This window comes from Siniperca chuatsi, linkage group LG5 (assembly GCF_020085105.1).
Source record: "Siniperca chuatsi isolate FFG_IHB_CAS linkage group LG5, ASM2008510v1, whole genome shotgun sequence".
NCBI classification, from domain to species: Eukaryota; Metazoa; Chordata; class Actinopteri; order Centrarchiformes; family Sinipercidae; genus Siniperca; species Siniperca chuatsi.
In genome coordinates this window covers 24,281,527-24,298,042 of record NC_058046.1, presented here as the reverse complement: position 1 = coordinate 24,298,042, position 16,516 = coordinate 24,281,527, and the positions used below count along the sequence as shown (strand labels likewise).

At 38.7% G+C, this 16,516-nt stretch overlaps 1 protein-coding gene across 2 annotated transcripts in view; it reads left to right on the top strand.

The window, feature by feature from the left end:
* The window catches only part of commd10 (COMM domain containing 10), a 58,312-nt gene that overhangs the window by 1,612 nt on the left and 40,184 nt on the right, over window positions 1–16,516 (top strand). For both annotated transcript variants that reach the window (XM_044197905.1, XM_044197906.1), the window contains exons 2-5: window positions 29–119; window positions 1,373–1,483; window positions 2,257–2,412; window positions 5,398–5,508. In XM_044197905.1, coding sequence (XP_044053840.1) covers window positions 29–119; window positions 1,373–1,483; window positions 2,257–2,412; window positions 5,398–5,508 — 469 coding nt within the window. The remainder of the gene's footprint in view (window positions 1–28; window positions 120–1,372; window positions 1,484–2,256; window positions 2,413–5,397; window positions 5,509–16,516) is intronic.

The following is a 16,516-nucleotide window of genomic DNA, read 5'->3' as shown; positions in this document are numbered from 1 at the left end:
AACACTCACAACTCTTCTTTCTAAACAGCATAAAAGAAGCGGTGACTTTCATCAACGCGATTGATGTGAACAAGTTCTCCAGGCTGATCTCCCGCATCATACAAAAGCTTCATCTGAAGGTACAGAGACTGTACAGTGTTATCCGTGCCAAAGACAAGAGGCTTTTGAGGCTTTTGCAGCAAAGCTGTGGTGCCAGAGAAAGCAGCGCATGCATAATGACTTACTGGAACATCAGTCAGACTTGGCTCTAATGAATGCACACACATGCCTGGCCCTGTCGATCATTCTGGTTTTTCACAAGATTTAGCTGGCTGTCAGAAGCTTTTGTTTAGTTTTATTTTTTGCCTTACATTGAGAAAGTAATTCACCATTTTGTTTAAAAATAATTTATAATGTAATAGACATTTTGACATGTCACAGCAGGAGAAACACGGATATAACTAATAAAATTAATAATGACAGTTTTGCATGACTGACATTGCTTCCTGCTACACTTAATTAGAATGGAGCTATTGTTAATTTTATCAGTTTAACCTGTGCTTTTGCTGCTCTGACAAGACAAAATGTCTTCTGTGGAAGTCTATTCACATTGGGCAAATTGTATTTTATGTTATCTTATTAGGAATTTGTTTCTTCTCAAAATACATGTTAATATATTTTGTAATGTTCATTTTTAATTTTGGTTCAATGTTTTAATTACATTTTAAATTACCTTTGTCATTGCTATGTCACTTGCTGTGTTGCACTGTTTTAACAGCATTTGCTTTTTTAAATTTTATCTAAGGCACTTTACCTCAGTTTAAAAAGTGATGTATTATTGGTTTGCAAAGCTACAACTAACATTTTTTTTTACTATTGTTCTGTGTATTATAAGAGATTTTTTACTTTACTACAAAAGCCCATTGTATTCATTTCATAATAATGTCATTAAACAAAGAATAGAGACTCTTTTGATGCTGAACTAAATGTTGGATATTTTTACTTGATTATTGACCAAAATAAATAATTAATAATCCACATTTATTGATAAATGTTTTGTTAATAGTCTAATTGATTAATTGACTGATAGTCTCAGCATTAGTGACCCTGCTCTGCTGTGTAGTTGTATTGATAAATTGCATTTCATCATGAGTATCATATGCTGCCTGTGAATACACATATGAGCGCTTACTAGTGAAACCCCCCTTAACCCCATTGATTAAACTGAATTTAAATGGTTCCTGATATGCCGGCCCCTGACACCAACACAATCTATTCTTTTATATTTGTATTTTCAAAGGTTTGATTCTTAAAAGTAGCTTTTCATTTATTTTTCAGTTCTTGAAAACGGCGATCTTTTACATCAACACCGTAAAGTATGTTTTCTTCACAGGGAGAGAGGACATTCAGTGAAGAAGAGGAGCAAAAACTTCAGGCTGCTCTCTCATTGGATAAACAGGCTCTCAATCTAGTCCTGGAAACTGTCGCCTTTATACTAGAGCAGGTGAGGGGTGGTCATCTGACATTATTATAAGGATTTTACCTGATTTTTGCTTATTACATGATTGAAATGCTAATTTTCCTAGGTTGCAGTTTCTTGAATGAGAGCTCTTTGTTCTTTAGGAATATTTTTAAGCGGTAAACCTTAGGTATTAGATGTGATGGAGGAGGCCAAATAATAAAAAGGCTCTGTATGAGGATTTCCATTTATGGAAAAGAGGAAATATGATGACTCTGACTTAGATATGTTGTTTCAATGCAAGCAGAGACATTTCTGTCCATTTTTTATTTACCTCCTGGGGTTGTTATTATTATTATTATCTACAGTAACTGTGCAGGTGCTCTCAAGAGACAATTTATGGAGACAGGGGACACAGTTTACAATTGTGTGCATCGCTTTGCCTGCCATGCTCATGAAAACAGACACATTACCACAGATGGCCAAATCTCTGGTTGACATTGTATACTTTGCTCAAGTGCATATTTTCAATAACTCAATATGTGGAGAAGTAGAAAGAGTCTCCCTCTAAAGAAAGTAAGAAAGATAGAAATTGCCGTAGTGTCTGTAACTTTTGCGTGGATCACACTGTTCGCCCATTTCTCCAGCTGGGGTCACTGTTGTATTGTGAATTGTTGTATTATAGCAATGTAGAGTTGAGTGTTAGAGGTAAATAGGAATAGGACTGAAAGAGTGATCTGTTACACCTGTAAAACATGGTTAATGGTGGCTTTTATTGTACAGTCATTATTTTACCCCGTATCTCCTCTCCTCTGCAGGCAGTGTATCATAATGTAAAGCCGGCCTCTCTGCAGCAACAGCTGGAGGCAGTTCATCTAAACCCAGACAAGGCTGAGATGTTCTCTCAAACCTGGGCCACTGCTGGACCTGAGCTGGTGGAGAGACTAAAGCACAATATCTTTGCCCCAAAGAAGGTAAGGCTAATAAACAAGTTTATTTTTTCGGTCCTTGTTACCGTCAGACTGTTTTTCAGCACAAACTTTGCCTACAACTACCATGACACCGTTTTAACCTGAACCTGACTATGTCTCTAAAGTGTAAGATTTATCCACTCCCAGACACTGAGTAATTATAGGCTATTTTTCACACTGTTATATCCCTTTACACTCACTGTTTAGTAAGACATTATAGTCATTTTATACTAAATTGAGTCTCAACATTGAACATTTCATCCATATTAAGACTGACCTGCTTTTGTGTGAATTCATTCCAGCTGTTTGGATTACAAAGAGTTCTCTCGCAGCTCCCACAAGTTGTCACATTAATTTTAAAACTTGTTCCTATCTATAACTTGATTAGGGAGTGACACTTCAAACAGCATTGCTTTCAAAGTCAAGGGAATGAAGATCTAACACAGAATAAATAAGCAGCATATACGCATCAGTCACATTATGTTGGAGTTGTTGCTGCTGTCATACATTAAGAAGTCTCACCTGCCTGAGTCTCGCGAGTCATCTTTCTTTCCCCCATGAATTTGTTGCTGCCAGCAGAAGGCTGCGACAGCCATTGATCCTCAAGATGACCTCTGCTACTGCTTTGACTTTGGGCAATAGTCGAGTGTTTTCTCATCCACTTTTTCTATTGAATAGATAGCAGGGATTTGTGTTTAGTCATTTCTGAGACTTTTCTCTTTTACAGAATTTACACCTTTGCCATTTAAGAAACCAGTAAACACACTAATTGTCACCTTGTCGTTTTTTTTCTTCATATTAGCTGAATATGATATGTCATACAATTCTCACCCTTTGTCCTACAAGACACACTATCAGTTAAACACATGCAGGTAGTGATCAAGCTAGGAGTGAACTATGAAGAGAAATTAATCTCAAAACTGGTGACAAATACATGTTTGCTGATCCACAAATAATAACAAGATTTACAAATGTTTATTACGATTTGTGAGTAATTTATGGTGTTCACAAACGCTTTTCCAACCCGCAAACAAATACCAGCCAATTTGAACAAATGCAAAACAATTTTACGACTAAATACAACCCAGCTTGAACAAATGTCAGCATTCTAATTATATATTTCCAATTTCAAGTTCATTAATCTAATAACATTTGCTTTTAAAACCCTTCCTGCACATTCAAATGTCTATTTATTTACAGATTGTTAAATGTGTGTGCACGGATCACCTGAACAACATGCGTGGAGACTCTTTTCATAGCCTCCGATCCACAAATGCATGTTGGGTTTAACATGGTGGATGTTGGTGAGACACTCCGACGTCCGGCTTTGATGCACATTGATGCATCACCAGTATTGAGACTAATTTCTCTCCGTAGTGATTGTTGTTGAGGTGTGCTGGTCATTTGAATTTCTTTACTTGACAGGATGTCCCAGTTAACCTTTACTGCCAGTTGTCTGATTGGCCAGCCCAGTTGCTATTTTAATTAACTCTGCTGTTTACAGAGATTAGTCTTCCTCTGCAGTAAACAGTGATGATTCCTTTGATTACATGCTTTTCTTTTTAACTCCTACTTGTATTGCTACAAGTCCCAGAAAACATACCTACTAAATAATATTTACATATGATGGAGCAGGAAATACAGAAATAAATTAGACTGGAAATACATTAATAAGGTACTTTACTATTTGTTTTGTGATTGGTATTTTATTCAATCATTTATATATTACATAATATTAAAATACAGCATATGTATTTATTTCATTTAATTTATTTGATTTATGTGACACATCATAGAGTTGCGATGTTTATTCATGCTAATGTGGATGTTGCTCCAGTCATGAATAATGTGACCCAGCCTGTCCCCACCTCACACCTGTCCTCTGATGCTATGGAAGCATCCAGACCCAATAAGTCACACATGGTTTATTATTATGGCCTCTCTCTGCATCATAAAACACTGAACTGCTCTGCCTTGACTCAGTGCTGCTAATCTATCACGCTGCTACATCTGACTAAAATTGAGAATAATAATCTGACAACCTGCAGCTTGGAAGCAAGGTAATTTTAACTTTGAGGAGATTGGGATAGGATATTGCGCATAGGATAGTGCTCATGCGCCAAAGTGCATGCTGCCTGTTGCTGTAGCTCCACCTGTATTATATTGTATTGTATTATATTTTTTGCTAGTACTTTTTCCTGTGTGCACTGACGTAAGGGCAAACTGCTGTAACAAAGAGTTTCCCTTCGGGGATCAATAAAGTATTTGTGATTCTGATTCTGATTCTGATTAAAAAAAGTTCTACAGTAGTAAATCTTTATGTCTATGATATTGACCATATTCATAAGTGTGATAATACCGTGACTTCTAGTAATACTGTTGGCTATAGGTCATCTGGTCATCACATGGTCAGCAAACAAGCCATTAATACCTTGTGCACACTCCATTTTCAGCTAAAGAAACTTGTTATTCTTGTAAAACTGGATTTTCAGTCATAGAATAGGAACACAAAAGTGCCAACAATATGTCAAAAAAATCCAGATGAATCAATTAGTCCACCAAAAGAAAATTAATCCGCAACTATTACGATAAGTAAGATAAGTTTGGTTGGTAGTGTTTTCTATTTGCATGTTTTCATTTATGATAATTATATTATAAAAAGGTTGATTAATGTAGCACTTATCAAAATCAGTGATGATAAAGTGCTTTGAAGACATAAAGCAATAAGAATAATCAGGTGAACAGTGAAAAATCTAGGTTAAGTAGTGAGAACAAAATGAGGATAAAAGGATTAATAAAATATCATTATACACAAAAAAATACATATTTCTTTATGCTTCCACTGTCATTTTGTGGGGAAAGTGCTACATTAGAGTTTTTCATAGAGTCTTTGAAAATGTGTCTAGGGCATTCATTCAATTTAAGTGTGAGGCTTTATTACGAATCTGTTAATATTTAAGAAAAACTGGCTCCATTGGTGTGTTTCAGCTGGAGTATGTCGGCTGGCAGCTGAACCTGCAGATGGCCCAGTCCAGCCAAGCTAGACTGCAGTCTCCCAGTGCTGTCCTCCAATTGGGGCTCCACAGTGAAGACTCTGAGGTGTGAACTGACACATTCACACTCACACACACACATACACAGTGTACACAACTGTCATTATTTTTCTTGCTCTGCTTCTCTTACCATTCACTCATCAATATTGTAAACACACTAACTACTAAAGAAAAAACCTTATTATCCACTGTAATCAGAGAAGTGTTCTGTGTTTATGCCAAATGAGAAGCATCTCCAATCTGTCCCTCTTTCTTTGCTAATAGATGGTAATCCCACTGGTGTCTGTCTTGACCCAGAGGTAGACGTACATCTGGCTCCAGAGTAACTGTAGTGTAAAGACCAGAGATCAGGGAGCTTGTTATCTGAAACCTCCAGGGTCTCTTTTCTTCTCTTGAGAGACTGACTCTGTAGCTAGAATTGGGCAGTACTGTAGCTAGTGTTGAACTGTATCCATTTATGCACAGTATCCAGGCATGTTTACAATATATTTTAGATTTTGTCTAGATGTCTGCCTTATTGAGGTCATAGTGATGATTAGTTATGATTTCCTTATGTATGTTCTTAATACTGAATCTTTGCATAGAGATATTAGTGTCTTAAAACAAAGTATTACATAAAGATTTTGGTGCAGCATCCTACTGAGGCCTAGCCCTAAATATGTGTATTTATAAAAAGAAACATGATACAATTAGGGTTTTGACTTTAGATTTTCCACTATAGCGTTTCCCTCTTTCCATTAATTTGTATTCAGCAGAGTTTGTTTGGATCCCAATTAGCTAATGCTATGTAGTTGTTTTAATAGCCAAGACCTCATGAGCCCTCACTCATTTCTGTCTTTACCACTGGGAGAAGGATTGCTCTGCTGCTGTAGCAAAAGGAGTGAGAACTCAAAAAGCAGTTTCTTTTTCACATTAAATGATTTTCAACCTTTGAAGTATGTGATTTGATTGAAATATTTAATCTAGACTTAATGATTTGATTCTTCTAACAACCTCAAAAACAAACGCATACCTGGTGAGATAAGATTAATCAAGTGCTGTTGATGTTTCGACAAATGTTTGAATATATGTTCTACAGATTGTAAATGCTACACAGGACTGCTCTTTGTTGGCATGGATACTGAACATTTTTAGTTATGGCCTTCAGGCAATTGACTGGTTTCTTTTAAAGCAGTTTTGTCTCAAAATGGTGGGACTGATTATCCCCCGAGCCTGGATAGTGTTGTTCCAGCTGACTAGTCAAGTGTCTTTCTTACACGCTGCTTTGTATTCACTCCCTAGAGAATGCCGGCTCAGCCTAATCGTGGAATTAGGCATGACATATTCAAATTGCTGCTGTCTTAAATGTGGGCCTATAGGCGTAAGCTAGAAAAAATATATGTTTTTCTTTATCTTTGTGAATGTGACAGCAGTAGGAATTTTATTTTGTTTTGGACTATTTTCTGCTGTGTTTTCCCTAGGCTAGCAAAAGAGGCATTAATTTATTTAAATCCCCTTACACAATTCCCCTTGTTGGAGGAGATAGCTGGGGGGCTAAAACAAGGCTGGTTTTAAAGTGTAGAGGGATCAACTTCACGTAACATTACTAAGGTGTACATCTTCTGGTGAGCTGCAGGGGGCACTGTTGTCTCACAGGTTGGATAGCGTCCCTCAGGGGCAGTAAAGTATCTGAGAGATGGATAGGATACCTCGTTTAACTTTGTATTAAGGCAGTTTGGGTGTGCACAGTTTTCTGATTAGAGTTTCCTGACAGTAAGTTTGTTTTCTTCCAAACTCTCTGAGAATTTCTCAGTGCAACTTCTGGAATGTCAAAACACTGCGATGAAGTAAATTAGTTGTGAATAGAAATGAAAATCAGCTGCAAGTGTCATACTAATTACAAGGCAGATTTATAATACCCTCACTGCCAGCTGTCTAAAAGATAGGGGAAAGCAAAACTGCAAATAGGAGATAGGTGACAAAGGTCAGGGGAGGGGAGATGTAAGGGAGAGGGAGAGGAGGTGAAAACAAATAAAAAAAAGGACACAGGGAGCAAAATAATGAAGATGAAGAGGATAAAGGAAAGAAAATGAAAGAGAAGGAGAGGAAGGCGAGGGTGGCCGTCTGTATATTATTGATTGCTTGGAACCCAAGTGGAGAGTTAGAGACTCTCCCATTTGACCAGCCTCCTGCTTCATTAGCACTCTCCCTGAGGAGGAGGACTGCCAGAGAGCTTCATATCTCCGTCATCAAACAATATGTGACATACAGTATATCTACAGTACGGTGGAGGAGATGTTAGATGACATATTTGGAGAAATGAGTGGACTGCTTTTTAGGATTTTAAGATTTCCTTTAAATATTTATTGTCAGGGAGATTTCTTTCCTCCTCTGCCTCCAAAATGTGTGGACTAACAACATAAACTGAATTTATAAATTTGTTTCTGCTTCCATGCAGCAGTCAGTTTACCACCCCACTCAGGGGAGCTGCTATTTCCCTAAATTGATTTTGTATCGGGTTCAGTGGAAAGTTGCTGTTTCCTATATGGAAACTGTACTGAGGAAGCATTGCAGTACATCTGCACACAAGTAAATGTTCTCACACATACCCCTTAATGCTTCAGGAGTGAGATCTCTTGTTTATCCTCATAAGGATGGGTGGAAATGGCCTCATTCAGTGTAGATATGACATGAGACCTGTTGCATAGCTTGTTTTTTATCCCAAAGGAGAAGCAGCTGAGACAGAAAAAGACTTAAGTGATCTGCTGTCAGAAGGAAAAAACAAAACAGGATCTGAGCAGGGGATAGAAGGAAGAAGACGAGGATGCAGGGGAACGTGATAGGAAGGACGAAGAATAGAGGCAAGAAGATGATGACAACAGGAGAATGACAACTGAGAGATGCCAGTGGGAGAGGATGAAGATGAAGAGAAGGATACAGGTGACAACAAAGATGAAACGTGGAGGAGAGTGGGGTATTTGTGTGAATTTCCTTTGCAATTCATTGTGGGACATGTGAACTATACTATGGCAGTAGAGTAGTGGTAATAATAGATGCATGTAGGTATGTTATTAATGGTGTGCAGAGTTTCCCATTCATAAACACACAAAAAAACACCAAGAATCTGCGCTTTTAAGAGGGGTTTTGCTAAGCACGCTATAAGCACTGCAGATTAGAAGTACAGCACTACCTATTTTAATTTGGAGGTGTGTTGTTTGCAGAAGTTTGGTCTTTGTGGGATAAAGATGTGCTTGAAGAGAAGCAATTAAAAACGCCAATAGGTGGCTTTCTGCCCGCTACCTGGTGCGTGTGTACCTTGTTGTCTTGGCTGCTGAATTGTGTAGCACATACACATCTCTTTCACACAAAATTTGAAGTTGCTGTGTAGTTTCTTCCTCACTTTATATCTGTGCCGCTCATGGTCTCTTGCTGAGGTAAAAGAGACCTCAGAACATGACGCACAAGGATTATACAAGAGACAAAAACTGGGACAAAATTATTGGTTTTGTAGGTTTATATGTTTGGTTCTGCGGTAAAATCTCCAAGACACACACACAGTTCTCTACAATGGGGTTGAACAAGCTTGAGTGGTGAAAGCCTGAATGAGTTGACAGCAGTTTGAGTCTTTCCAACTTTATGATTCAGCTACACAGTGTTTAGCAAGCTCACGTTTTGGAATGAAAGAGCAATGTAATAAACCATCATTTGTGGTTTTAACACAATGATTGTTTTTTTGTGATCAACTTTTTATTGAACATTTTAAAACAAACAACATATAGAAAACAAATATGCTAGAGGACAAAGATAATAACATTATAAATAAAACATTCAATATGTGATTGAGGTAAGCATTTACAGGGCCATTGGTCATATTTCAAAATATGTGGCCACAGAATCAGCAGCTAAGCATTGATGCATTGATACATTAGTTCCACCATTAATTTGTGCAGTAGAAAGCTCCAGGTATAGTATATAACAGGCAGAACAAATTCAATATCTGATGGAAAGAGAATTAGGAGGCTTTTAATGAGTGGATATCATATTTTTAGCAGTACTTATAGTATCTAGCACAATCTGTCCTTGTTTGTTTTAAAACGCTGCCTGGCATTGACAAATCATTTGGAGCGAAAGAGATATGGTCGTGGGCATCGTCATGGACTACAGCTGACATTATAAGACCTACCTTCTTCCAGAAATATGCAACAGATATGATGTGATGAGCTTGGGGCACCCTGGGCGCACTGTTAAACAGAGTGCTGCCTCACTTTCTCTCTTTGTTCTTTCCTTTTGTGGCCTTCTACCACTGACATTTTAGCCCTCTTTTTTCCACAGTATCCATCTTCTTTTTTTATTCATAAACATGCAAGTAGGCGCTCTGATGTCGCTTTGATGAGTCTGAAAGTTGAAATCCCTTGCCGCTCATGGTGTCTCGCTCTCTTTCTGTGTCTCTGTCCTGTGGCATTAGAACGAGCCACTGCTCCGCCGACCAAGGGTATGGTGACATTTATAATACAGAACATCCACTTGCAAGGCAGTCACCGCCAATTTCAATATTTATTGTAGACACGCTAGGCCGCAAAGGCACGGGGTAAGAGCTAGTGAGCTAATGTAGCTTCTACATGCTGGCTCAGACTTCAAAGAATATATTTAGCTGATAGCTTCAGACAGACTTGATGAGAATTGATAAAGCAAAGCTCTTTTGAGTTTCAAACCGCAAAAGGGAAAAATTTACTAAATGCAGCTTTAAAACAAAATCCCAAACAGATTTTTCTTATGTTTCTCCTATGGCCCTCAAACATTCAATCAAAATTTGTGAGCAAGCTTTCTGCCAGAGCTGTAGTTCCCAATTTACTCTAAAAGTTGTTGATAATGAACTTGAGAATGACTTTGTAGACTTTTGTGGCATTTTGATTCAAATAACAACTCCTGAGTACATGTATAATTCCCAGTCTTAAATTATTTTTTACTTCCCTTTAGTGCTGAAATGACAACAACAATTTGAATAATCAAATGATTTTTTAAGTAATTTATCAAGCTAAAATGCCAAATATTTGCTGTTGCTCTAGCTTCTCAAATGTGAGGATTCGCTGTGCTTGTCTGTTTTGTATCATTCAAATTTGAATATGAAATGTATTTATAAAATTTTTAAAGTGAATATGTTTGGCTTTTGGACTGTTATCCAGACAAAACAAGCTATTTAAGGACTTCATTTTGAGCTCAGGGATATTCTGTGGACTAATCGATTAATTTATTGTTTTAAAAAAATTGTTGAGATGAATCGATAATGAAAATAATTGTTAGTTGCTGCCTTACTCCAACTCTTTACCTTGAGGTTAAAGGTCAGGGTCAGCACCTCTGAGCTGGTAGAGATAATGTGTTTGGCTCCAGGTTACTTCAGTATGCTCTCAGGCAATGATTTTTGACTCTTGTGCCCTGGACTTCTGGTTAATGTCTGGTGTCAGTTTTGTACCATCTCTTTTTCAATCCAGAAGTATCTTTCCTGCATTTTAATTGCACACAGTTCTTTCTTAAATGTCACATTGTACAACCAAATCAATATATTGAAACATGAAACTGTAGTTTGTCGACTGTCCTTGTCTTGTAGCCCCTGAGAAGAGAAAATAAGTTTTTCTTTCCCTCATTGTTTCTGATGGAAATGATGCCAATGTAGTTCAGTATACTTTCAGTAAAATGTGGGACTTAAATAACAGCTCCAGCTGTATCTTGTTTTAAATTTCTCATAGGAGGAGTGTCTATAAGCATCATAGAAGCCCTGCTGTTAATTGTGCTCATTCATACGCAAGTGCATCTGAATTGTCAGAAAGATCATATTTCTGCCAGATCAGAGTGGAGCGGCTTCATTGACACTTTCACGTTCGCATTATTCTACCTCAACACATGCACTGCTTCTTTTTCCAGCATCTTCCTTTTTTTATTGATCTCAAAAATAAATGTCATAACGTAATTCTTCCTTTCTTTTCTTTAATTTGTGACTCATTCATGAGCGAATCTTCCATTTGTTGTTTGAAATTTTTGTGTCAAGTTGTCCCCAGCTAGCTCCGAATTGTAAGCCTACTAATTCTAGTTTCTGGAAACCTGCTTGTTTTTGTTATCAAAGCATCAGACATGAAAGACTTTTCTTTTTGTGATTCAAATTTATTTTCTCTGTTCTGGCTTACAGCACCAGTGCTGTAATCACGGAGGAACGGAAGCTCTTTGTTCAAACGCACACACACTTGCATGAAAACACACAGACACGTACACACTCACGCACACATATTGAGCCCACCCAGTGAAGGCTGTGACTTTATTTATTAACACTATGTGATGAGGAATGCAATTAAACATCCCATTTTGACTTCTGCGAGAAGGTGCTGTGATCAGAGGCTCCCTAAGCATCCCTCCCTGCCTCACGTGTCTCCGTCAAACCAGCATCACAAGCAGCAGGCCAAACTTTAAACGCAACTCAAAGCTCATCTGACAAGTTACGTAAACCCCTGGTCCTGCCTCCCACATGCTCTTGTCATGTAAACCCAACAAACAACCCACCCAGAGTAGATCCAACCTTCACTTATCATTTGAGGGATTACATGGCCCGATCAATATATTGGAGAGCTCTGATGTAAATGCTACCACGTTCAAATCCTTCACACCAAGCCACCCACCAGCCAGGAGGGACAAAGGCAGCTTTGTCTCAATCTCTACTTGCCTTGCTCTACATGTCTCAAGATGCTTTGTTGCTTTGTGTGCACATCTTTTTAAGGGCCTCCCTTTCTCTCTCAATCTCTCTCTGTCTCTTTCTCCATCTCTCCCTCGCCCTCCCCCTTTCCCACTGGTGATTTGTTTTTCTCCTGTGGGATTTGGGATCCCATTCATTGAGGGCGCATTGTTCGGCTCTTATCCATTCCAGAGGATGGGCCCCGAGAGGCAGAATGGGTGACTGTGGGTGCTCTCGTCTCTCCCTTCTCCCTCTCTCTCCCCCTACTCCTCGCCACCCCACTCCTTGCTCCTTGCCATACGATGATGTCATGGCTTTTATTTGCTCCGAAGGGACCCATTGATTCTCTCTCCGTATTACACACTGTATATCTCCCTCTTCCACCACCCTCCCCCCCCAACCTCCATTCCTGTTATCCTCAGCCAGTCCCTTTCCCAGATTCTTTTGCCGCTCAAAAGGCGCCTGGGGGATTTGGGGATGTTTGGATGTTGTTTAGCACACCCACGGTACATGCTTGACACCCAGATAGGGAAGCCATCAACCCCGCAAATCCAACTGCAACTCCCATTTAAATCTCGTTGATTTAACATTCCTCTTTTATTCTCATCTCCCACTCCTGTGATCAGCTTTTATTTCTCTCTGCTTATTCAGGCTGTTTTGTTTCACACCCAGTTTGTGAAGTAATCATTAATCCCCTGATAATGTGGGGCCATTTTGCCATAGCCGGTAGCGATGGTAAAAGAGTGCTTAAGACTGAGATTTTCAGATGTGCATGTGTGTGGGTTTTTTTTCTCTCTTCAGTTTTTTTTTTAGAGAGGCTGCATGCCTCTTGGCTGAACTATACTGGGGTGAGAAGAAATCCATTTCAGTTTAAACAAGACGCACTGATTGCAGAAGCACAGAGCCAAATCACATCCATTCATTCCAGTGAAAGTTGGCTGATAGGCACACACGTGGTAAAAATGCTGTTTTTTTTTATTCAAATGCCAAATATTTGTAATAATGCAGATATATTATCACATCATGAACAGGTCTGGGTATTTATTCATGTGGTTTCGGCTTTGATTATTGTGGCATTCTTTTGTTTTCTGAATTGTGCTGCATTTCATGTTGACAACAGTTGTCTTTGTCTGCTTGCATCGTTCTGTGGCGGGATATAATGGCAATGAAAGGATATGAGCTATAGGCCTCTTCCCTTCCTTGAAATAATGATTATAATGAGTGGGTTGGATCCTGGCACTGTTGTCATCCGACATGCAATGACAGGGCACAGAGTGCTTTCTCCGCCTGTATCAACAAATTGTCACCAGTGTCTTACTGAATAACCAACCTTTTTGATGTTACACTGGTATTTGACTGTTTTGTTGAAAGGTAAAATATTGCTTTAGAAAACGGTCTCTAGGTTCAGAGTGGCATGTATTTTGGTCTACCTGCCACATGGGTATAGGGCTGGGTATCGCTTGAAGTTTTTTAATAGTAATGCAGATGCAATTCCTGAGTTTTGGTACTGATACCTTTCGATACGTTACGCCATGTCTACACAGGCAGCATAGTGAAAGCAGCACATTAGCAGAGCAGCAGCTTTAGTGTTTACTCATGATGCCTCCAGTCACAGTTCTGAGTGTAGGTCACCTGAGTTTTGGCAACGCTTGGAGTAGAATGCACAATCACTGTAGTTAAGCATGTAAAACTGAAGAAAATAGTCTTGAAGTGTAAAGATAAAATTCGGGTCACAGCTATGAGCTCCTGTGTTGACAAAACTTTATTGTGAGGAATATAAACATGACAAAACCCTTTTTTTCATTTAACAAAAGGAATCAAACTTCTCAAATGTCAAATGTTGTCCAAATACAAGCAGCTGTACATGAACATTGCCTAAATAAAATCACAAATGTGCAAAATTATGATTTAAATCAGTAAATATCTGATTAAATAATAAGTAAAAGACAAAAGATCTGACCAAATATTTAATGCCAACTTTTGGTACTTCATCTTAGTTTTCCAACCAACACTGCTCAGTGAACTGACTTTGTATTTTGGCATGAACTTAACTTACTGACGTCTCCTGCAAGCTGTACTGTAAACTCTCCCTAACTCTCCCACTCTCTCGTTATCTCTCTTTCTCTCTCACACACACACATTATAGTCCCCCCCCCCCTTGTGTATGGGAGCGACAGTGTCTACATACCATGGGGGCATAGACTGGCTGCCTTGGCAATCTTCTAGCTCTGCCACATAGTGGAAAAAGCGGGCCTTACAGTTGTGAATAGCAGCCGTTACTCGTCTTGTTCAAGCACTCTCTCTCTCTTTTACACACACACACACACACACACACACACACACACACACACACACATAGCTACAAACCCACACACAGTTCAGTTGCCCATAACCCCCACTTCAACCTTGTGCCAACCTAATACATTAAAAGGCATACTGTTTCAAAATGGAGGCCTTGGCTGAAGGAGTTGAATGCCACTTATCCTAGAACCTGGCACACCGATGGTTAGTTAAGGCTCACACTACAAGGTGTTGGCTAGCTTCAGTTTTTATTTATCCACCCCACACACATTTAGAAGATTAAGGTTTGACACAGCTTTATCTGATACTTTCTCAGAGTCATGTTGTACTAAGCAGATTCAGAGGTGAACATTAAGTTTGAAGGAAGAAACTTGAGTTTTGATTTGTAAAACTTGGGTTTGTTGATCACTAGGATAGGCCAGAATGCAAAATGGACATCATGCAATGCTACATTTAATACCTCGCTATTACAGCTTTCCCATGGTGGCTGCTCTTCAGTTAGAACATCTCCTCACATCCCTGTTAGTACACAGAGTTTATGGACTTGGCAGCAGAGGCTGGTACATGACATGGCACCTTCCCTCTTTCTCCATATCAGACGAGGGTAACTAGCTGCCACCACCATAATCATCTTGTTATGGCTCACACACGGCTCGTGTTCCTTGGCTTATTTATCTTGGCGCTGGAGCTGTTGAGTGTCTCCATTCTCCCTGGCTCTGCAGTGTCAAGCTTCCTGATTTAGAGGCTCTTAAACATGAAGATTTATTTTGGGTTTAAAAAAGACCCAAGGATAAATTTTAGGAAATGTCTGACAATATTAGATGATGAAGAAAATGGGTGAAAATATGGATAGTTTTTCACTGCAGCGCACTGCAGCTCTTATTGATTGATAAAAGGTGATTAAATGTTAATACAAAAACATACCAGCAACTTATAAATATTAATTAATTATCTCTCCAGAGGGGATAAACTAAAGACTGGTCTCACATTGTACTGTAGACAGGGAAAAAATAGCTTATCACCATTTCAGGGACATGGAAAGAAATTAACTTTCTGTTACCTATGTCTCTTTCTTTGATCATTTATTCTATAAGTCAATAAGTAAACTCAAGTACAGATGTTTTCATTGACATAGCTCTATTCCTGTGAATCCCTCGTGCGTGTGAAGGCAACCTGAATCCAATGTGGGAATGGCGGACTCTGCCACTAGCAATAAAAACTACTATATCGAGAGTTGATTACTGAATGTAAATACATTGAATGGCTATTGCTGAAAAATTGCTGGCCATAAATAGTATCAGAAACAGGGTCTGAGTTCATGAAAATCTTAAGGATTTTCAGGAACTTTAAACACACTCCAGTAGCTGCTGTAATGCACCATTTTGTTTCCACTGTTATTCAACTAACAGAGAAGAACAGAGGCAGAAGAACATTTTTAAGATATTTTGCTATTGTTTTGATGTTTCATTGTGGACAGCAAGCTTTTAGAAGATGACTAGAATACGTTTGCCTGTCAGAAACCTTCTTTACATTTTCAGATGTAATCTCATTGGTGTGGGCATGGCCTAAATTCAAGAGTTAAATGGCTTGAGGATTGAGCTGAAAGTCTTGTAAACAGTAAGCCTTGGATAAATAGTCCACAGAGGCAGAGCTCCCTCTGCCCACGGATAAACTGCCAGCTCTAGTCATTCCAATTCAGGGTTCGGCAGTTTTTAGGTGCTTAATGTGATTTGTCTCCTTTCAATGTTTGCACCCTCCATCTAGGAAGTGTGGGAGGCGTGAACAAACAATGTGAAAGCACCAGGCTATTTCCAGACATTTCTTTTTTTCTTAGTCAGGTTCAAATAGAATATACTGTACACATTGCTTTTAAACCTCAAATCAGCATTTTCCTCTGCTTCTCCCTGTCAGTAATCATTTTTTTCTTCTCTTTTTTTTATTTCTTTGCTGATCAGTTTCTCTATTGGACTGTGCCTCTCTTTATACTCTATCTCTTGACTAGTGTCCCTGTTTCTGCTTTTCATCAATGCTTCTAACAGCTTAATTATTGTTCAAC